This window comes from Tenrec ecaudatus, chromosome 4, assembly GCF_050624435.1.
Source record: "Tenrec ecaudatus isolate mTenEca1 chromosome 4, mTenEca1.hap1, whole genome shotgun sequence".
In the NCBI taxonomy this organism is placed as follows: domain Eukaryota; kingdom Metazoa; phylum Chordata; class Mammalia; order Afrosoricida; family Tenrecidae; genus Tenrec; species Tenrec ecaudatus.
This window is the reverse complement of record NC_134533.1, coordinates 21,776,923-21,800,755: the sequence shown is the minus strand read 5'-3', so window position 1 is coordinate 21,800,755 and position 23,833 is coordinate 21,776,923. Positions and strand designations below refer to the sequence as shown.

The following is a 23,833-nucleotide window of genomic DNA, read 5'->3' as shown; positions in this document are numbered from 1 at the left end:
AAGTAAGTCTTGATTAAACAGATTGGAAATAGAAGATGGATAATATATATTCCAAAGCATCTGCCCCAGGACATTTTTTTGCAATTGCCAAAACAGTTAGATTTCATTGCATAATTTAAGACTACTAGAGGGTATCTTTGAAGATTTACTACATCCACTATAAGATATCCATCAAGGAAATTCCTTAAAAAGTGATTCTACCAATGGCTGATGATGTGAACATAATTAACGATATTATTGTTCAAGGTGTCTATGTAGATCTCATGTTTCAGAGCTACTGGGACACTGCAAAATGTGGATATCCAAATACAATAGCACTCTATTGAGTTATATTATCTAGAACTCTGATCAAGCTACCTAAATCTTAACATATCTAATTCATCTAATCTATATTTTAGTGGTCAACAGATAAATGGACAAAATAAATAAATGAATTTAAACAGGATATTTGATAAGAGAAATTTATTCAGCAGATTTTTTCTCAAAGGCTCTATATGCAAATAATAAACTACTATTGACAAATAGTATTGAACTTAAACTTGAATGATATGAATTGGCTTCTTCTTTTTGTCAACATTTTTAGACTAAAGCCATTTATTTTTGGTGCATTTATTTTTCACCAATTACTTATCAGTCAAAGTCACTTTCTGGCCCCACAGCTTCTTCATAGCACTTTTCACTTCTGTGTTTCTGAGGGTGTAGATTAAGGGGTTCAGCATGGGAGTGATCAAATCATAAAAGACAGCCACAGTTTTATCAATGGAGAAGGTGGACACCAGGCGCAGATACACAAATATGCAGGGCACAAAGTTTAAGATGACCACTGTGATGTGGTAGACACAGGTGGAGAGGGCTTTACGCCTCCCCTTGAGGCTATGGGTCCTTAGGGAACACAGGATAACCACATAGGAGACCATCAAAAGGAGAAAGATTAACAGGCAAATAAATCCACTGTTGGCAGCAACAAAGAGACCAAGGGTATGAGTGTCCATGCAGACAAGCTTCAACAAAGGATACAAGTCACACATGAAGTGGTCTATGACATTGGGGCCACAGAAGGGCAGCCAGACTGTGAAGAGGATCTGAATGGTTGCATGGACAAAGCCTCCAGCCCAGGCCACTGCCACCAGGAGGATGCACAGCCTGTGGCTCATGATGGTCGTGTAGTGCAGGGGTTTGCAGATGGCCACATAGCGGTCATAGGCCATCACGGTCAGCAGGATGATCTCAGCAGCACCAAGAAGATGCTCAATAAAGACTTGAGTCATACACCCTGCAAAAGAAATGGATTTTCTCACAGCAAGGGTGTCAGCTAGCATTTTGGGGGTTATGGATAAAAAAAAGCAGCTATCAATCAGCGATAAATAAGACAAGAAGAAGCACATGGGGGACCCTAAAGCCCTGTTGGTGCTGATGGTGATCACAATGAGGAGATAACCCACCAGGGTGACCAAGTAGAGAATTAAGATCAAAGCAAATGAAAATTCCTGAAGCTCCTTATTCTGGGTCAGGCCCAACAGGATGAATTCTGTCACATTATTTACTCTTGCCATCACTTCAGTTCAGATGACAGCTGATGTCCCTGAAAATAAAGTCACACAATCCTCAACATTGCTACTTTTACTTAAAGCATAATGATTCCCATAGGGCAATTTATTTTCCCTATTTTTTTTACAGAATGCAAATACATGCTGGAAACCATGTCAGTGGACTTTGTTTTCATATGCATAAAATTTAAAAAGTCATTCCATGATATGGCCATGTATGTAGCATATTCATAGATACCCAAATATATATGAGTACATATATTTTCTTCAAAGTTGCTGTAATTGTTCTACTAATTTAAATCATACAAGAAGCTGAAAACTCATATAGAGATTCTTTCAAGCTCTGTAGTACATGAGACATTCTTTGTCCATCTTCGTCTGTCTGGGATCCTATTAACTACGCCAGGAGCAAAGTACTATTATGTTACAGTCTCCTGATCTCAGATATAAGGGTAAATCTTAGTTGTCAAATTGTATCATGAGGTCCTGATACATGCTGTAATATATGAAGCTTAGAAACATTATGTTGAATGATAAAAGTCAGTCACCAAAGTACAACTATTTAATGATCTCACTTTTATGACATACCAAGAATAGTAAGTTTATTGAGAACTAAGTTTATTTGTGATTGCCAACAGTGAGTGGTAGACTGGTGGAAACAAATGCAGAAGAAATAGGGTTACTGAGTTTCTGTTGGTGGTGATGGAAATGAGTGTGTGTGGTTAATGATGATGCCTGAACCATATGATGAATAGTTGAATAATATAATTAATGTCACTGAAAATTACATGTGAAGATTGTTGAATGATAAATGGTCGATTAACTATATATTTTCCACACGCAAAAAAAGAAGAAATGTAGTCTCCTACAGGAGAAGCTGTTGATTTATAACAAAAATGAATAAATCTGGACTCTAAAATCATTTCCAAAGAAATCCCAGAAGACATATGAAAATTGATCTGAATTAATGTTATCTTATATTTGACTAGAAGAGAAATTACATTGGTAAGAAGAATTGACATACTGTTCTTCATGTACACATTTATTTGGTGACGATGTTTGGTAAACTCTTAAAAATATATATATATATTTTATTCATTTTCTATGACCAATGTTGCCTATAGTGGAAGCATTCAAAGCATTTTCTGAGACAAGGAAGATCACAGAAGAGAAAGAAAATGTGAAGAAAATAGGAGAAATTGAAAATTAGCTAAGCAAATAAGGAATATGGGTTCAAAACCCAAATACATAGTTTGGAGTTCTGGTCTCACTTGTATTATATAACATCATTTTATTTTGTGGCTCAATTTTTCTTACTTATAAAAAGATACCTACACATACATATATATTTTGGGTGATTATAGGGATAAGATTGACAAACATATTAGAATTACTGTTATTTTATTGTTGGAGGTTCTGAGGCAAGTTAGCACCAAAATAAAATTTAAGAAGTTTCCAAATATCTCCAAAAAGCACTGATTTGGAAGAGTTATCTGAGAAAGTTAAGAGAATGAGGGAAACAAGGATAAATGTCAGAAAGGAAGGTCATTACATTTAGAGAATACACACATACACACAATTGACTGCTAAGATCATACTTAACATAATATTTTAATAATTGTCTTATTTTGCAGCTTGTTTTTGTAGTATTTTGATGGTTCATTTTTTCATTCATTTTCCAAAACCAAGTCCTCAAATACAGACAATGTATTGTAATCCTTCCAAAATTAACTTTTATGATCGAATGTGGCGAGTTTCTGGAAAATGTAACCTTCATTCATTCTACAAATAAATGGGTTGTGAAATGGAGTGCCTTACTGGTCTTATGAGCTCTTCATTTTTAGCTCTGTGATGTTTCTAATGGAAGGCACTAAAATGTATTTGTATAGCGGGAGACTGGGGAGAGCGGGTGACGGAAGAGACAAAGAGAGAGGAGAGGGAAAGAACAGGGATGGAAAGAGAAGACAAAAGGTACAGGGAAAAAAGAAGAAGAGAGAAAAAAGGAGAAGAGAGGAAACTGGAAAAAGGATAGAGGAACCTCCGAAGAGGAAAAAGAAGGGATAGACAGTCAAATGCAGAATTGTTGAAAATGACTTAATTTTATCTAATGTGTAGTAAGAATCCAAACACTTGCCAGATTTGAAATTTAAAAGGGAAAAAAAACTCACTGTGGGAATTATGCTCCACATCAAAGAAGAATACTGATGACTAGTCACGTTATACTTACATACAGACAGGTAAGAAGAAAGAGGTGATTTTATACGAGATCATCTAAATGACCCTGCAGAGGGTTATGGACAATGGACTTGGTCCTTAGGAGACACAATCGTTCTTAAAAATGATTCTACGGAGGATTTCTCCTGTCCAGAGTGTGTATAATCAGAGTTAAAACCATGGATACTCATTCAAGAGTAAATGAACGTGTTTCTAGGAAGAAAAAGTAAGACGTGAATAAAGAATGCATACTTGTAAAACTGTGTTTTTCCAACAGATCCGTTTTCTTTCCATCCTGTGTGCCTAGGACTTGTCACCAGACCGAGTTTGTGCATTCAAAACACTATCCCAGGCAGAATACTAAAACCTTAAACAACTTTGGTGTTTAAAGGATTTTTTTTTTAAATTTAGGGTACAGGCAGGTTTCAGCAGCTCTACGCCATTACCATTTCTATGTGACTTAGAGACGTTTTATATGGAATTTGATCTGATAAAAGTTTTCAGAATACCGGAGCTATTTTTATCAAAAAAAAAAAAAGAAAGCATTCTTTACCAAGAAGACACCAGTAGTTGATTAAAGGTCCTTTCGTTGAGATATTTCCTAAAACTAATTTTTCTGAACTTTTCCCGGAACAACCATATTCACAGATGGTCCTTGGAACCGAAGTATCTTCCGCTCACCATTTTACAAGAACCCGGGGGCTGGCCTCAGGTTGGCTCCAGAAAAGGAACTGTCCTTGTGACTTTCTGTCCTGAAATCCTCACAATTCTACCTTCTCAGTTCCATTAGTTTTCTCGCTGTGAGATGCAATTTTATTAAAGTGGATAATGTCTCTGCTAGTTCCCCAGGGAACCGTAATTAATTATTGAAGCCTTTGCCAAATGGCCACCAAACACTTAACTCTCCTTCCTGCTGTCCCTAATCACAGTGAATGGCATTTTTGACAAGGGCTAGATATTATCTGGGATCCCTGGTGCCATTGTGGTTACTCATTTTGTGACGATCCTCATGGTTAATAGTTCGAAACCACCAGCTCTCTCTGGGAAGAAAGACAGGGCTTTCTATTCCCATAAAGAGTTATAGTCTCAGAAACTCACTGAGGCAGTTCAACCCTGACTGAGTTGGCATTGACTTGATGACAATGAGTTTGAGAAAAGCATCTACCCAAAGGGGGTGAAAGAGCCAGTTGCCTTCAAGTGGACTTCAAATCGTGGCCACTCAATATGTGCAGAGTGGACCTACTTAATTGGGGGTTCGAGGCTGTGACTCTTCAGAATCAGATATCCTGCCCTCTTTGAGGTGTTTATGAGTGGGTGTGAACCATCAACCTTTCAGATAGTCCTCAAGCACTTAACCATTTCACTACTCAAACCCAACCTAAATGCCATGAAGTCAATTCTGACTCACAGGGGCCCAAAGGGGAGAGTAGAACTGTTCCTAGGATCTCTGAAGGTGAGATTCTCTACACACACAGATATGCTCCACTGTCTCCCTCTCTATACCCAGCGACTCCTAAACTCATCCCTAAAATCTTCTATAGGGATGGGGTAATCATCAGTCTGGAGTCTATTTTCTTTCCCCCCACAAATATTCCTAGGTTTTGTAAGATATGTAGGCACGATATCATATATAAATATAATCACTAACTATTGGATATTATATCAGGTTTTATATGAAAAGTATTATGTGCAGTGCCCCGTGCAGGAGATACTACTATCGCTCATTTTAAAGATGAGGGTGCAGACGCAGTGTGAGTTGAAGTTATTTATGCAAGGTAGATGTGGGTAGGTGTTAGAACTGAAATTTAAAACCAAGATGTCTGCACCCACAAGTCAGACAGTGTTCTTAAAAGAACTGAATCAGCAGAGAAAGGAATGGTAGTATAAAAAACTACAAAGTAAGTACAGAAAGAAGCAAAAAATTCTCACCACAGAGAAAAAAATTAAAGGTGCCAATTTATTTGAAACCATAATCAATGCCCATACAAGCAGTATTTAAAAAAAAAACAAAACCAAGTAATGTATCAGATTGAGAAAATCTGCTGCAAAATTCTAGAGTAAACATGTCCCTTTGAAGACTTAGGAAGACCAATCCACACCTAGGTATTGTCAGTTCCCTCATTTGCATTTGAAAGTTGGACAATGAATCAGAAAAACTGAAGAAAAGATTTCTCTGGCTTATAGTGTTGATGAAGAATATGAAATAGACCATGGACTGCCATGCAGGTGATAGACCAGCTGCCCCGCATTAAGCTGCATCTGAAAAGAGGTGTGCGGATGAAAGGAAAGGAAAGAGTTAAGTACAAAGCATGGGATTGGGAGGACAACAGTCTGATGGACTCAAGTATCCAGCATATTCAAAGCTTGGTTTTTATACAAGGGAATGGTTACAAAACAAACATCACAGACCTTGCTTTTAAAAAATATTCTGAACCTCTTATCTATGCAGATGTTATTTAACTAGTCACACTTTTTTAACATTTGAATAATAACAGCAATATATTCTAAGATAACCATAAGGATATGCAGGCGTCAAAGGAATCTTAAAGAGGTCATAAGAACTGAGTTATCTCACACTGCTTTTAGCTGCAAGGTCATAAAGAACTGAGTTATTTTTCAATGATTTTATCTGCAAAGACACAGGGAAATGGGGGACTAATTGGTCACCCACCAAGAAACACCTGGACCAGCCTCCTACACTGCCATGACAAAAAACAAACCCATCTTGGAAGAAGTAGTCAGAATGCTCTTTAGGTGGGAGATGGCAAGACTTCCTCTCACACATGTTGGGCATGTGATCAAGTGGGACCAGTCTTTGGAAAAGGACATCATGTCTGGCCAACCAGAGTGTCCATAAAAAAGAGGAAGAACCTCAACTATGGGCTCAAAATAGCAATTACTTTTGGGATGTTGTAGGACTGAGGAGTGTTTCTTTTTGTTCTCATTTCTTTCTCATTCCCTCTCTCTCCCTTCCTTTCTTCCTTTTAAACAAATGCTTGGATGGCTGCTGTAAGACAGGACAATTAACAACAACAGTAAGAGAATTGTACAGAGGGGTAAGTTGCTATGCATTTGTATAGTGGGAGCAACATAGCTCTAGGGTGGGGATGGGTGCCTTTTGTTGTTAGATGCCTGCAAGTCAGGTCGAACCCATAGTGACTCCATGAACATCACATCCAAAAGGACAGTTCTGTGTCAGCCTCACCATGCTTCCCATGCTTGAGCCCAATGTTACAGCCACTGTGTCAATCCCCTGAGAGCAAGGCTGTCCTCGTCTTCACTGCCCGTCTACTTTACCAAGCATGATGTCCTTTTAAGGGACTGGCCTCTCCTGATGAAGGAAGCTGTATTTCACTTGAAACCCACATATCTATCTAAGACATATATTGTATGGTCAACAATCCATAAGATTTTTATCAATTAATTTTTGGAATTAGATTATTCATCCTTATTATTCTTACTTTGGAAGCTAGGGTAGCATTTCACATTTTGAGTCCTCATTGGGAACTTCTTTAGGCAATAAAAAACTCTGATGTGATGAACTGTATCTATGGATGGGGAGAAAACCACCATGTAAACAGATATTTCCATTCACCCAGGCAATGAGAGAGAGAGATAGTAAAGAAGACCTGCAATATGTTTCCACAAGCAGTTTTCATTTTCATATTTCCTCAAATATTCTTCATTCTAAAAAAACTCAAACTCACTGCTCTCTAGTCTATTCCAACTCATATCAACCCTACAGGACTGGGTGTAACTGCCTCTGTGGGTTTCTGAGACTGTAACTCTACTGGAGTAGAAAGCCTCATCTTTCTCCCCTGGAGTAGCTGGTGATTTCAAATGGCTGACCTTGCATTATGAGGGCTCTTCAACATTCATGACAGACATCATTTAACACAAACAACCAGATGGAATGTGTTCTATCTACTTTCACATTTCCCTCTCAGAATGGTAATGATGGATAATAACAGAGTTTAAGAACTGCAAGCATTGTGTTCACTGAACAATCCTGTCCACACAATGTGTATCAACAAGACATCGATTTTTCATCAATTCTAAATGGTTTGGTGGGATCATAAACTTGCTCATGTACAGACAACTACAAATATTAACAATGAACAATTCTATGCCAGTAAATGAGACTACCTAAATGAAATAAATGTTAAAGCTGTCAAAAAACTCATAAATAAATGCAAATATAAATAGAACAATAATAAGTATAGATGTTGATCAATAATAAAAAAATTAATGCTTAAACTTCCAAAAAGAAGTCTAGTCCAGAAGACATAATCAGTGATTTCTACTATGTTTTCAAAGGCAAATTGACACGAGTTATTCACAAATTCTTCCGAAATATAAAAGGAGGAAAACTTTCTATATGATTAAATGCATATGAAATCTCAGACATTTTAAATACAGTTTCTACAGAAAGCAATGAAAGCAATTCTACACCTATAATTTTGACTAAGAAAGTAGGAAAGTCAGAGAACATGAGGCACAAAGTAAATAGCAGTCAGGAAAATGGTAAAATAAAAATATTAGTGAAAAACCAGTGGAAAATCCAATAAAAATAAAACCAATAAGCCCTTCAGTGGATGAGAGAATGGCAGGGTAAAGTGGAGAAAAAATATATCATTAGAAATCTTCCAGATATTAATAAGATGAACAAAATTTTGTGATCAAATTTATGTAATAAGAGGAGTACCCAAATTAAACAGGATTTTTTTTAAAGCTGTGTGTTTAAAATTTTTACAAAACAACCTTATCCCCTTCAACGTACTCTCCATTACACTTAACGCATTTGTGAAATCTGTGATTCCATTCTTGGAAACATGTTTCAAACTGATCTGTTTGGATGGCTAACAGCACCTCCCTTGTTTTATTCTTCACCTCTTCTATGTCATGAAATCACTGTCCTTTCATGTCAGTCACTCTTCATTCCCAGGAACAAAAAGAAATCCCTGGAGCTAAGTCAGGTGAATAAGTTGCATGGGGCAATAGAGGCAAGCTGGGTTTTGTTTGTTTGTGTGTTTTTTGCCAAAAGCTGGCACACTGAGATGGCTGCATGAGCAAGTGCATTGTCATGGTGGCAAAACCAGTCCCCTGTCTGCCACAAGTCAGGACTTTTGTGTTGTACACTGTTAACACAATCTTTTGAGAATTTTTAAATAGAAAGCTTTATTAACAGTCTGATCTTGTGGAATGAACTCCAAATGTACCATGCATCGGCATTTTCATCCATTTGATAATTTGACAGATGTCCGATTTTTCATCCATTTAGGAAGTTAACAGATTTCCAGAACCTTTTTTTGTAATGAGAAAACCACTCATACACTTGAGTTTTCCCATAGCACTGTCCTTGTAAGCTGTGTTCAACACCATAACAGTTATCTGCAGCATTTTTAAAAGCAGGAAACAAAATTTAACAGCCACATGCTCTTCCCTTAAATTGGCTCTCACAAAAAATGAGGTTCAAGTGAAACTGCTTTTATGGAAAAGTTCACTGTGACCAGAGAGGACCTTCCCAGGTGATGCCACTATGTGCACTAACTCAGAGTGAGTTTCTCAATGCTTGCCCAGTAGAGTATTTTTTCTTCCTGTTTTTCATGTGTGTGTGTGTACCCCTTGTAAATAAGACATTTCATTAACCAATTATTTTTATTACAAAATATGAATGAAGAGATATATAGAAAATCTAAATGCTCCCCTTGAGATGAATATATATTTGTAGATAAAATCAGTAGCAAAATTTAACTCCACACCCAATGTCATCACTTGTGAATTCCAAAGTTATTAAAGAAATGCCAACTCTACCCAAAATCTTTCAGAAAAGAGGATATATGCGTATATATAAAATATGAATTTATAATATATCAAATATTTATATTTATTAATCCAAAACCTGGAAACCTATTTTTAAATGTGCAAGGCAGTTGATCAGAAACCAGAATAAATAATATTAAAGTACAAAAAAAACCAAGAAAAGATGCTTGAAAGCATTAGTCATGAGGAAAAAGGAAACTCAATCCAAAATAATTTATCACTGCATACTTCCATAGGTACCTTGGTGTCATAGTGGTTATGGTTGGTTTGATAATCCCCATGTCAGAAGTTTGAAATCACTAGTCAGATACTTGGGAAAAAAGATGAAGTTTTTACTTCTTTCAAGTGTTACCATCTCTAAAAACTTATAGGGGAAATTCTACCCTTTTATATAGGGTTGCTATGAGTCAGAATTGAATTGATGACAGTGAGATGAGTTAGACATACTTCCATTCACCCCCACGCTCAAAAAAGACCTCTTGTAGTCTTACAGTGATCTACTCAGATGCTAAACAAAATGTTGGTGGTCTGAACCTCACCAAATATTCCTTGGGAAAAAGTTCTGGTTATTATATCTTGTACAGATTAGAGAAAATTCAATGTGGTTGAGTAAATTATGACTTCTAGCAATCCTATGTTTTTATAGGGGTTTTGCTGTGTTTTGTTTTCACTTTTGGAATCCTTTGCAAATTTCAATAGTCATTGCCGGCACCATAATATAAGTGCATCGATTCTTCCCTCTTCCTGATTCAATGTCCAGTTTCACATGAATATGAAGCAATTGAGAAAGCCAGGGCTTGGGTGAAGCACCACTTAGTCCTCAAAGTGACATCCTCACTTTTTGACACTTTAATGTGGAACAGATGTAGAGTTTAAATAACTGTCTTTTTGGTTAGTAGAAAAGTGCTAAGCAATGAGTTCACCATATCTCCTCTTATAAAGATTATAACTTATAAAAATCTTCTATATAGGGAAGTTCTGCTTTGCCTCCCAGTGTCCCTTGACTCCAAATTGACTTTATCATATCCAATAACACCCACTGCCCCTTAGAATAAGTAAATGAGTAGTTCCAGAAACTGAGTAACACACACCAGAGGATTCTTCAGAAATCACTGTAGGAGAGCCACCAAGAGGGAAACTATATTCTTATAGGTCACAGGAAGAGCATCATAAAGTAAGTAGACTGAGATACACTAGGTTTTGAAGAGCTGTGGGCTTTTGGCTTATCACTGTGGAGGCTGGCTGGGACTTAGCTTTAGCACCACCAGAGTCATGGTTGGTTCCAGGCTACTTTGGTGGACCCAAGGGCTTTACTCCAACACAGGCACAGGTGCCACTACCTTTGGGCAGCACTTGAACCACTCTAGCCCCACAGTCAGGTGATTGTGGCTCACCTATTTATTTTTTTCCCCCTTCTCCCTTTCCTGCTACAGTTTTTTCCCCTCTCTTTCCTTTCAGATTCCACTCCTGGCATCCAATTCACTACACTCTGCCTATGGCAACTCTGCTCGCTCTCCACCCAGTTGGGGGAACTGCTGTCAGCCAGTCATGGCTCTCCAAGAGGCTGCGGAAATCCTGCTGCCTTCCACAACCTCACAAACAGCTGGAGAAACTCCTGCCAGCCTTTCATAGCCCTCCACGTGACTGGCAGGACTCCCACCTCCCTTTTAACAGCTGGTGGAATTCCCACCTACCCTACAAGCCCTTATAAGTGGCTGAGGGATGTTCCACCCATCTTTGTGGTGCTCCATTCAGATGAGGGGACCTCTACTGCCTATAGGAGACACATCTCAAGAGGCTGTGGAAAAATATGCCAAGTAAAAGGCAATTTTAAAAAAGTAGGATTTGCAATCTTAATCTATGACAAAATTGATCTCAAGGCACAAGCCATAACAAGAGATAAGAATGGGACACTATATAATGCTCAAGGGAACAGTAGAACAAGTATTAATGGACATAATAAATATATATGCACCCAATAAGAGACTAACAAAAATTTTTAATCAGGTGTCCCAAAGATGAAAAAAGAAAGCAAAAGCGTCAACAATTATAATTGGTGATCTCAATACACCGCTTTCTGAGAAAGATAGATCACAGGGAAAGAAACTTAACAAGGAGGCTATAAATTCAAACATTACAATTAGACAACTTGACCTGATATTTTGATATTTTGATCCTCTCCACTCAAATGAAAAAATATTCACTTTCTTGTGTCACATACTGGGACACAAGTTGAATCAGTTTAAATTTAAGCACAGAGAAATCATATAGATTTCCCTCTCTGACCACTATGCCATATGCCTGGAAACAACAAAAGGACAATTAAGAAAACAAGAGAAAACAATTGGAGGATAAATAATTCTCTATTGCAAAAGGAGTGGGTACTGACCCAGATCAGGATGAAATTCGGACGTTTCTACAAACCAATGAGAATGAGAATGTGACATTCCCAAACTCCGGGACACAGCATAGGCAGTTATCAAAGGAAGTTTGACAGTAATACATGAGCACATGCAAAAGGACGAGATATTTATGATTGATATGCTGGTACAAAATTTATAGCAATTAGAGCAGTCAACAAGACAATCCTACTAATTACTAAAGAAAAGAAATAATAAAAACCAAGGCTGAGATACATGAGAGAGGAAACAAGAAAAGAACAGGAAAAAAAATAATGCAGCTAAAGTTGGCTCTTTGAAAGGATTAACAGAGTCAACACACTGCTGGCAAACCTCACCAAAGAAAGGAAGAAACAAATTTCAGTAGCTAGGATAAGGAATGAAAAAGGGAATATTACAACGGATCTTAATGAACTTAAAAGAATTATTATACAGTACTATGAAGGTCTGTACACCAATGAATTCAACAACTTGAAAGACATGGACAAATACTTGATATAACAATCTCTCCCTAGACTATTCTAGAATCTCAACAAACACTTAGCAATAGAAGAAATAGACAAGGCTTTCGAGGATTAGCAAAAAAAAAAAAATTCCCTAGGCTAGATGTCTTCACAGGATAATTCTCTCAAACATTCATGGAAGAACTGACAAGTATCCTTCACAAATTCTTTGGGAGAATAGAAAAACAGCATACTTTCTAAGTCTTTCTATGAAGCTAGTGTAACTCTGACATCTAAAGCAGGTAGGAATCACAAAAAAAATCAAGAACTACAGATTAATATCCCTAATGAACATCAGTGCAAAAATACTTAACAAAGTACTGGTCAATAGAATACAAAAGTATATAAAACAAATAATTCACCACGACCAAGTGGGTTTCATACCAGGAATGCAGGGGTGGTTAAATATGAAAAGACCATTAGTATTATTTCCCAAACATTCGACAACATCCTACATCAATTATTGACTAAGATACTCAAGAAGATAGGAATGGAGGGAAATTCCTCAATACAATACAAGCTTTATATGAAAAACAACAGAGAAAGTGGTAGCAAATGGAGAAAAGACTAACACAATCTCACTGGCAAAGACCAGACATGGATGTCCCTTTTCCAAACTCTTATTTAACATTGTAGTGGAGGTGCTAGCTAACAACAACATAAGGCAAAAAAAAAAAGACATCAAAGTATTCATCTGGAGAAAGAAGGGGTAAAGATATTGTTATTCACAGATTATATGATTTAATATATGGAAAATCCCAAAAACTCCACAAGAGGAGTGGTGGTAGGAATATGGGAGAGGGGCAGGATGCAAAATGAACACACAGAAGTCTATTGCACTGCTATGCACATTGGACAAGACCACAGAAGAGGGGATTAAAGGTAATACCCTTCACAATAGCAAACACAAAGTGAAATTGTTTTTCAATTTAGTCAGGGACCTACCTGACTAAAATAACAAAACGGTTTGTATGAGGAAAACTTACAGGACATTATTACAATACACCAAGAGTGACCTCAACAAATGGAAGAATATTCCATGCTTGTGGATGGGAAGATGCAATATAGAAAAGATGGCAGTTCCTCCCAAGGCACTATATAAGTTTAATGCAACCCCTACACAGATGCCATCTTCTTTCTTCAAAGAATTGCAGACACTGATTACCTACTTCATATGGAGAAGGAAGAAGCCTAGAATTAGCAAAGAACTCCTCAACAAGAAGGACAGAGTGAGAGGGCTTGCTTTACCTGAGTTTACCACGTATTATAAAGCACATTTGTCAAAGCAGTATGGTATTGCTATAGTGACAGACACATAGACCAATGAAAAAGAACTGAAAACCCGAAATAAAATCATCAGCAGAAAAATGGTTTTTGATAAGGGCCCAAAAATTTCAACCAGGAAGTGGATGCCCTCTTCAACATATGGTACTGAAAAAAAATTCATATCTTCCTGTGGAAAAATTAAGCAAGATCCTTAACTCACTCCATGCACAATAATAAACTCAAGGTGAATCACAGACCTTGAGGTAGAACCCCAAGCTGGGAGCCATCAATGAGGGAATTGGGACAAACCTGAGAACAGTTGCTCAGGGAATAAATGTCTTTTTGGAAATAGGGAAGGACACAAACACAAAGGAGGCACAAATTGACAAGTGGGATATACTGAAAATAAAACACCTGTGTCCATCGAAAGAATTTGCCAAGAGAGTAATAAGAGAGCCCATAGACTGGGAAAGCATCTGTAGTAATGACACATTAGACAACGGCCTTATTTCTAAAATCTACAATATCTGCTAGCTTACAATAAGAAAAAAAACAAAACAAACAAATACCTAACTGCCCACTGAGGAGGTGGGCAAAGAACCTGAACAGACTGTTCACAAGGGCAGGAATCTGAAGGGCGAATAAACATATGAGAAAATGTTCCCGGTCATTAGCTATAAGAGAAATGCAAATTATAAATATGAGATACTACGTAATACCCTTAAAGATAGGCCTAATCAAATACCAAAGGTAACAAATTTTAGAGGGGCTGTGGTGAGATTGGAACTCTCATTCATTGCTGGTGGACCTGTAGTTTCCTGTATGTACAACCATTAGGGAAATTGATTTGGTGGTGTCTAAAACAGATGGTAAATGATCTACCATATGACCCAGCAATCCCCCTACCAGGCATATACCCAGAAGAGGCAAGGAACAAATCATGGCCAGATATCTGTGCTCCAATGTTTATCACGGCACACTTCACAATTGCAAGGAATCAATGCAAATTTCCATCAAGGGGCGAATAGATTAAAACCATGGAACATACATACAATGGAGTACTACTCATCCCTAAAATGCAGTGAAGCACATAGCTACATGAAACAATTGGAGGAAATTAAGCTAAGTAAGTCAAGCACAAAAGGATAAGTGCAACATGAGTGCACTGAGATAAGCTTAAAAAACAAAAGGGGCATGGTGGAAAAGCTATCATATGCAAACACTCCTGGTGAGCTCCAGATATACTGGCAGGGGCCAGACCCAATCCAGAGATACATATGGGAGCCAACTAAAATGGAGGGGAATAAAAAGAAAGGAAAAAAAAATTACAAAGACATGGATAATGGGGGGAAAGGCCACTAATCGACTCAAGTGGAGGGTATTGTTTCTATCTTCACAGGAGAGGGAGAGAGGGACAAGACTTCAACTGGTGTGCCACGACAAGAATATAAGATACCAGCATGATGCAGTGAATCAATAGAGAGGTCTGCATAGGCAGCTTCAATCCCAGCTACATGACAACCCCCTCTCCTCACCCAAACCAACACCAAAAGAATTCACTATGGAGGACAGCACTGAAGCTAAAGCTCTGGGAGAGGGACCCTTCTTATGAAAGCACACAGGAGCAAACAAAGAGGGAAGGAAAATTTTTGGAAGACAGCCTGGCCCACCAAGCCCCAAGGATGGTATTCCTGCTAGGAGCAGCCAATGCACAGAGAGGACCCATGGCGCTACGGGAGACAACATTGGAGACACAGTGCAGGAATTGTGCACAATCTGACCCCACCACACGGGCTGAATAACTGAGGGCCTAAAACAGAGCTGCAAGCAGAGCAAAGCAGTAAAGTCCCTGACTCGACGGGCAAATACTCATATAGTTCTACAAACAGACCTGGAACTATTTATAGGCTTTTCTTTTTGCTCCTGTTGTTTTGCATTGTTTTGTAATTTTTTTTTGCTTAGTAATGTTTTTGCTTGTCTATCTAGGTAAGATAGGTGGCATAACAATCCGAATAGAAAACAACTGGATTAATGGTTCCGGGGGTGCATAGGAGATGGGGAGGTGAGGGAAAGGAAAGGAGGTGTCAACAAACCCAGGGACAAGAGAACAAAAGTGATCTAAAATCAATGAGGAGGCGGAGGGAGTATAATGTCTGGTGGGGCTTGATCAAGTGCAATATACCTGAGAAGAATTAGTGAAACCCGAATGTAGGTCAAACGTGATAGTGGGACAAGAGGAAAGTAAAAGGAAATAGAGGAAAGAAATAAGAGGCAAAGGAGATTTATAGAGGTTTAAATACAGTCATGTACATATATAACTATACTTATATTTATAAAATAATAGAGAAATAGATCTATGTACATATATTTATATGTTAAGTATGAAGGTAACAAACAGGATTTGGGCCTCTATTCAAGTACTTACTCAACACAAGAACATTTTGTTCTAATAACCCAGCATTCTGTGATGCTCACTTTTTTGACACAACCTCTGAAGACAAAATGGGTGCATAAGCAAATGTGGTGCATGTAGCATCTGGGGTATTAAAGGCTTGAAGATAAAAAGAGGCTATCTAGTGAAGCAACAAATCCAGCATGGAAGAATCACACCAGCCTCTATGATCATGAGGTGTCAATGGGTTCAATATCAGACATCAAAGACCCAGAACAGAATATTATATTGATGTGAATGAAGGGAATGGCAGAGTGGAGACCCAAGGCCCATCTTAGACAATGGGACATCCCCTCACGTAAAGGTCACCTAGGCGAGATGAGCCAGTCAGGTGGAAGTATAGCACTGATGAAACACACAATGTTCTTCTACTTTTTTAATGCCTTCACCCCCCCCCCTATCATGACCTCAACTCTATCCTTCAAATGCGGCTATACCAGACCATGAACATGGTTACAGAAAAGAGCTTGCAACACTGGGAATCCAGGACCGAGAAACCCCTTAGGACCAATAACGAGAGTAGCCTTACCAGGAAGGTAAGGGGAAGGTGGTGGGAGAAATGGGGAACTCATCATAATTGACATGTAACCCCCTCCTAGGGGGACAGACAAGAGAAAAGTGGGTGAAGGGAGACAGCTGTCACTGTAAAAAATGAAAAAATAAAAGACTTATAAATTATCAAGGGTTCATGAGGGAAGGATGGTGGAGAAAGTGGGAAAATGAACTGATAATAAGGGCTCAAGTAGAGAAACAATATTTTGAAAATGGTAATGGCAACATATGTACAAATGTTCTTGACACAATGATGATGTATGGAATGTGATAGCCGCAAAATCCCCCAATAAAATGATTAAAATATAATAACTAGAAGAAAAATAGGTAATCATACTAAATGACAAACATGTGCTCCAAATATGTGTCTTCTTGTATTTCTAATTTCTTTGAACATTTTTAATGCTGTCTAGTTTTCTAACCAAGAGTCCCTCCTGGTGCAGTGGTTAAAATGCTTAACTGTTACCAAAGATCATTGGTTCTAACACACCAGCCACTTAGCAGGAGAAAGAAGTGACATTCACCTTATAAAGATTTATACCCTTGGAAGCCTCATCGAGCAGATCTACTTTATTCTACTGGGTCACAGGGTCAGAGTCCAGTCAGTGGCAATGGGTGCGTGAGTAGATTTCTATGAGTCTATCTCCCCAGAGGATACAGCAATCTGGCACATTCTGGAGCTTCTGGATAGAGCCAAAGACCTCTCTGAAATGTGAACAACAACTTTTGAAGACCAGCACAGCTCCTCAGGTCAAGTCCACACCGAGCCCACCCCTGGTCGGTTTCGCTCCTTCTCACAGCCAGCTAGCGACTTTCAAAGCCACACTTTCAACTAAAATCCCCATTCAAAGAAAATTGTTTTAAGTAATTAAATAAATAAATTAATATTAGTCATTAATGCTTTGCATACAATAATGGTCTTTCAGGAAAAGTTGAATAACATATAAGAAAATAGAAGTTCCTTCTGTAGTACGAGTCAACAGAGAAACTACATCCTAGTCTCCACACAGGAATCGTGTCACCTTGCCATTGACATGACACTGTCTACTTGACAATCCAGGTTTGGGCAGAGAAAAGGAACTCTCCTATGGTTAGGTTCCATATGAGGGAAATAGGAGTCTCTGTTCAAGGATAGTTTCTTAAGCTGGAGTACCTAACATGTCACGTAAGGAGCTAATTTATTCCCAGGTGAGCAAGACAAAAATCCCTGAACTTCCACAGAAACATCTTTATATGTCCATGTAGTACAAGGTGAAAATGTGTTTTTGTTGTTCATATAGCTAGAGCAAGGTTTACGATGGGTGGGGTGATTTATTGAAATATAGTTCCATGTGTAAATGATCAGTTCTTTCGAGTGTTCCATGTGGATTTCATTTAGTCCAGTTTCTAGACTAACAGGAAAGATTTAGACTTGTAGCCTCACTTGATAAACTTTTGCTTTGAACACTGAATTTTCTCAGTATTCTATTTTTAACTGTACTGTATCTTTCAAAAAGAATGTTACTTGCCTCCAGAAAATGTCAATATAAAGATGCAATTGTTAACTGACCACCACAAATGTTACTAAGGTCATCTCTAAGCACTTCTAAGGTAAGTTTTTCAATTGTGTTGTCTCTTATTTAAGACCATTACTATTCATATAGTTAAATTATTATTTACATCATTTTCCAATTACAGTAATAGAGTCCTCCCCATTTCAAATATTCAAAACATTTGAGTGCTTATTATTAACTTCATTTGACAGGTAAAATGGAAGCTCATTGAGATAAAACAATTTCTAAGGATTCACCTTACCTTTCTCATGTCAGTCTCAAGATTTCTCCCAGAACACCCCTTCCTTGAATAACATACTAATCATGAGGATGAATACACGATTCAGATACTCATTGTGCACAAAGTAATAAATATGAAGAGAAGCACAGACCCGGAGAGCCAATGTTGAAGTCAAATTTCTGTGTGTGAAATTACTGTCTCGGACTCATTTAGAGGTAATGTGGAGATGATTTGCCCGGTTACGTGTTGCTTTGTATTATTGCTTTAAGTGTGAAAACATTTGATGTTTGACTTCTTCAGCGCTCACATGGTTATGAGCACGGGATAAATAAATGCTTTTTGTACCAGACATTGTGCTGGATGTGTTCATGAGCGCTCCCTTAATCAAGCTGGACATTTTCATTCTTTTTGTAAATAAGAGAACTGGAAGGTAAAGTGCCAAGAAATGCATCCTAGATTAAGAGTTGCAAAAGATAGCTCTTAGGTCTAGTTTTCTGCTTCTAGAGTCAATGCACCGCTCCACTGAACAATCATTTTCAGCATCTTTCAAAATAGTTTGGGACCATGTTTTGCAGGGAAGTTAGAGCAGGGATACCAAGGGTTGAAGGAGCCCTTGGGGGCGCAATGGTTAAGTGTTTGGCTGCAAACCTAACGGTTGGTGGTTTGAAGCCACAAGACATTCTGTGGGAGAAATGACTTGGCAAACACCGTAGTGGGTGTTTCTGCCCTGTCATAGAGGTGACCTTTAGGTCACAATTGACTTGAAGGTTTACAACAACAGCCAAGGCTAAGAAAAAAAAGTCAAGGTCAAGGGGCTTCCTCAAAAAAATTACATTTATTTTGAATACTTGAGATTCCAGGATGCTATCTATCTATCTATCTATCTATCTATCTATCTATCTATCTATCTATCTATCGCTAGACTGTTTTTCAATGACATTTTTTTTGCATGAAATGGCCTCTACTTTTTAATTAGAATATTTGTGCTAGGAGTCTCAACTTCTCTGATCTTCTATTTCCTAATGTGTAAAATAAGTATGCAAATGGTTATGCTACCAATTTCATAGGTATGTCATAAAAATGATTAGCGCATGTCTGCACATCACTTAGCATACACCAAGGACCCAGTAATCTCAGTTACTATGAGGGTATGTCAAAAGGTAGTTTTGCAAAATCATAGAAGCCTTTGATAAACCAAATGATCAAAATGTGAAAACTGTCGTTTCTCTCAAAATCCTCCATTTAGGTGTACACACTTTCTCAGGTGGCCTTTCCATCTCCCTGCCCTTCTACAAAGAACGCTGTTCTCTCAGATTTACAACATGTCAAAATGCAGTCATGACATCCTCATGGGTGTGTCTTTCTTCAGAATGTCCTTTAAGCTTGGGAAACTTCAAGAAGTCGGAAGGGGCAATATCAGGGCAGTAGGTTCCTTGTAGCAAAATTTCCCATTAAAATTATCATAGGACATCACTTGCTACCCTCAAAGGATGAACAGGTGCCAGGTTCTGATCTGGAAATAAAACACATTTTGATGGACCCTTGTGTATCTATTGACACTGTGGGGGCATAGTGTGTATGCATTGGGTTGCAATCTACAATGTCAGGAGTTCAATGCCAAAACAGCTCTGTGGGAGAAAGACAAGGCTTTCCTACTCTTGTAAGGAGTTATAATCTCGGAAACTCACAAGGGTAGTTTATACAATCCTATAGGGTCACTATGAGTCAGCACGGACTCTATGGCAGTGAATGTGTGTGTCTATCTTAACAACTGACTACTTGCAATGTGCATCTGATGGAAGCGAGAACTTTGAATATGTGATTTCATTTAACATTTTTAAGAACACATGTGGCTGGTATTATTCCATACAGGTTTTAGTACAGGAGACAATCTCAGAGACTGATGATGATGCTAGAAATACTGAAAACACATGAGTAAGTAAATAAGTATTACTAGTACTATAGATTGAGTTCACACATGGACAAGATTATGGCAAATAAACAGCAACCAATTCAAAAACAGAAAAAAACAACCACCGTGTTAAAATGTGTCTCTGTGATCAGTGGTTTCCTGCTGACAACTTGTCATGCCGACACAGATTTCTTTATCTTCTTACCCTAACTAGATAAAGTGCCTTGTGTCAAGAAACAAACACAACATACAGGTGGGGGTTTGCGGTGAGAACTATAACAAGATTTTAACAAACGCCCTTAGTTCAAGTGTGCATCTTCCCAAATTGTTGAAGCTCTGCAGCAAGTTTACAAGAATTCCGTGCCACAGAAAACAACACTTTTCCGATGGATATAATGATTTAGGGAAAGTCATGAGGACCTTAAAGATGACCGTAAGGTAGAAAGTCAACTCAGAAGGGTATGGTAACCATTGTGTGGGCATTGCCTAAGGGTAATCTTGATAGATTTTTCTTGAATACAGGATGATCATGAGAGTTTATTAAGAAGATTTAAGAACACAGGAAACTCAGGTGAAAAAAAGGTAGGATTCCCCCCCCCCCCATTACTAAAATGCACCCGCCCCTCCTTTGGAGGTAGTCAGGGCTCTGCTACAAGAATTGTTCCATCTACTCCACGCCCAGATCTTGACGCTTCAGACATCTTTTCATTTCCCAAGTCAAAGAGCCTTTAAATTCTTTAGTTCCCTCAAGGATGCCAAAAACCGCTATTTGGATGTTATGTAGTTCAAAGACAACAGAATTCTTCAGGGAAGGGTTGAAGAGATGATTAGAAACTCAGTCTTATGAACTACATGACCCTATATGGAATAAAAGGTTGATGAAAAACCTCATATTTTGATATTTTTGTGAAAGGGATGCTCCTATGGTTTAGTAGCAGTACCTTTTGGCTTACCCTCACACACCAAGGTCAATATAGCTCTAGGCAAAGGGCAAAGTTTGGAGGAAATTTCTTCACTGACTGTCAGCAGATGAATGTACACATAAAATGTGTTATAATCTTACAATGACATTTTACTCAGCCCTGAAGGACAATTCAAGTCCTGCTACCTGCTATAGGAAGGATAAACCTTGAAAATGTTATGCTGATAAAATGAAATAAGTTATAAAAGAACAAATCCCACTTTAGGATAGATCTAAAAAAGCAGAATGTCTAGAGACAAAAGTTTATTAGTAGTTAGCTGGGTTGGACAGTGGAAGGAGGATGGGAAGGCTCAATGCTCAGGGGGTAGTGAGTTTCTTTTAAAGGTGGTGGAATTTGAATATAGGTAATGTAGATAGTTGAACATCAAAATGCACATAAGCAAATATCAACAAATTCTGCATGTGAATTATGTTGAAATAGTAAATATTTTTACATGTGACTTTACTAGAATAAAACATAAAATGTCTTAGAACCTTATTTTATTCACCTTTCAAAAAACCCACCAAGTTTACAACTCATTAGAATCAGTATTCTATTCAATGGAATAGAACAACATGTGATGCTCATTATAAATAAAAAGCTTAATAAAATTTAGTATACATTAATACAATTTTTCTTTACAGGTAATGCTAGCAGTCATATGAAATACATGGAGAGTAGCAACAATGTGACTGAGTTTCTTTTATTGGGGCTCACTGAAAACCCAGAGATGCAGAAAATCGTGTTTACTGTGTTTTTTGTCATCTACGCCATTACTGTGGTAGGAAACATGCTCATCGTGGTCACCATCACCGCGAGTCCGTTGTTGGGATCCCCCATGTACTTTTTTCTGGCCTATCTCTCCTTTATTGACGCTTGCTATTCCTCTGTCACCACCCCTAAACTGATTGTAGATTCAATCCATGAAAGGAAGACCATCCCATTCAATGGATGCATGACACAAATATTCGGAGAACATTTCTTTGGCGGCGCAGAGGTCATCCTTCTGACTGTGATGGCGTATGACCGCTATGTGGCCATCTGCAAGCCCTTGCACTACACAACCATCATGAACTGGAGAGTGTGTGGCTTCTTAATGGGAGTCTCCTGGGTGGGAGGTCTTCTTCATGCAACTATACAGATCCTTTTCATATTTCGATTACCTTTCTGTGGTCCCAACATCATCGACCACTTTGCGTGTGACCTGAACTCTTTGCTCAATCTGGCCTGCACGGATACCCACACTCTAGGGCTCTTTGTGGCCGCCAACAGTGGGTTTATCTGCTTGTTAAACTTTCTCCTTTTGCTAGTCTCCTATGTAGTGATCCTGTATTCCTTAAGGACGCATAGCTTGGAGGGGAGGCGCAAAGCCCTCTCAACTTGTGCTTCGCACGTCACAGTGGTTGTCCTATTCTTTGTGCCCTGCATATTTATGTACATGAGACCCGCAGCTACTTTATCCATTGACAAGGCAGTGGCTGTATTTTACACCATCATAACTCCCATGTTAAATCCTTTAATCTATACCCTGAGAAATGCCCAGATGAAAGACGCCATCATGAGACTATGCAGCAGGAAAGCTATTTCAGTTGGCAGATAAATATCTCTAGCTCCTGAGACTGGTTTACCTGAGGAAAAGTTCAAAACAGTATTTTCATTAATCTCAGATAGAAACATTGATGGCACAAATTTTAAAAATTACTTTGGTTTTTTAAATATCATTATAATTCTTTACTTTTACATTTAGCAAACTAAATATAAGTACAAGAAGGAGAATATTCCTTATGCACTTGAACTTCAAAAATCAAATTTAGACTTAGTTGTACTATAATAATCCACATATATTGATTCAAAACTTTTCATATGGCCTTATCCCTGAGGGATGGGCAACAGGAAAGTGGGTGAAGGGAGACATTGGCCATGTAAGATATGACAAAATAATAATTTATCAATAATCAAGGGCTTAAGAGGAATGGGGAGAGGGAAGGGAGGGGGTAAAATTGAGGAGCTGATGCCAATCAGGGCTTATGTGCAGAGAAAATGTTTTGAGAATGATGAAGGCAATGAATGTACATATGTGCTTGACACAATTGATGCATGTATGGATTTTGATGAGTTATATGAACCCCCAATGAAATGATTAAAAAAATAAAGCAGAGTTTGATATGAAATTTTTCATTCAAATTCTCAAACCTTTTGATTTAATTACTTCAAAGTCTTTTCTATAGAGGAATAAACCAGGGATTGGCTGTTAAATTGATCTTGAGTTAGTATTTGGTCATATGGTTTTGAATGCAACGTTTCTATAACTCCATCCCATAAAAGGACTCCTATGAAATAAAAAAAAGAAAATGGAAAGCTATTGAAAAAATGCTTAATTCTGACCAATTATCTGTATAGTTTGTGTCTCATTTTTCTGTAAGGAATTGA

At 38.0% G+C, this 23,833-nt stretch overlaps 2 protein-coding genes across 2 annotated transcripts; one reads left to right on the top strand and one right to left on the bottom strand.

The window, feature by feature from the left end:
* Positions 1-623: 623 nt before the first annotated feature.
* LOC142446545 (olfactory receptor 4C12-like) lies at positions 624-1,553 on the bottom strand. Its single transcript, XM_075548294.1, has one exon. The coding sequence runs from the start codon at positions 1,551-1,553 to the stop codon at positions 624-626; it is 930 nt and encodes a 309-aa protein (XP_075404409.1).
* Positions 1,554-22,064: 20,511 nt separating this feature from the next.
* Positions 22,065-23,003, top strand: LOC142444643 (olfactory receptor 4C46-like). The gene has a single exon (XM_075545706.1). It carries the CDS (start codon positions 22,065-22,067, stop codon positions 23,001-23,003), a length of 939 nt encoding a protein of 312 aa, XP_075401821.1.
* The last annotated feature ends 830 nt before the right edge of the window (positions 23,004-23,833 follow it).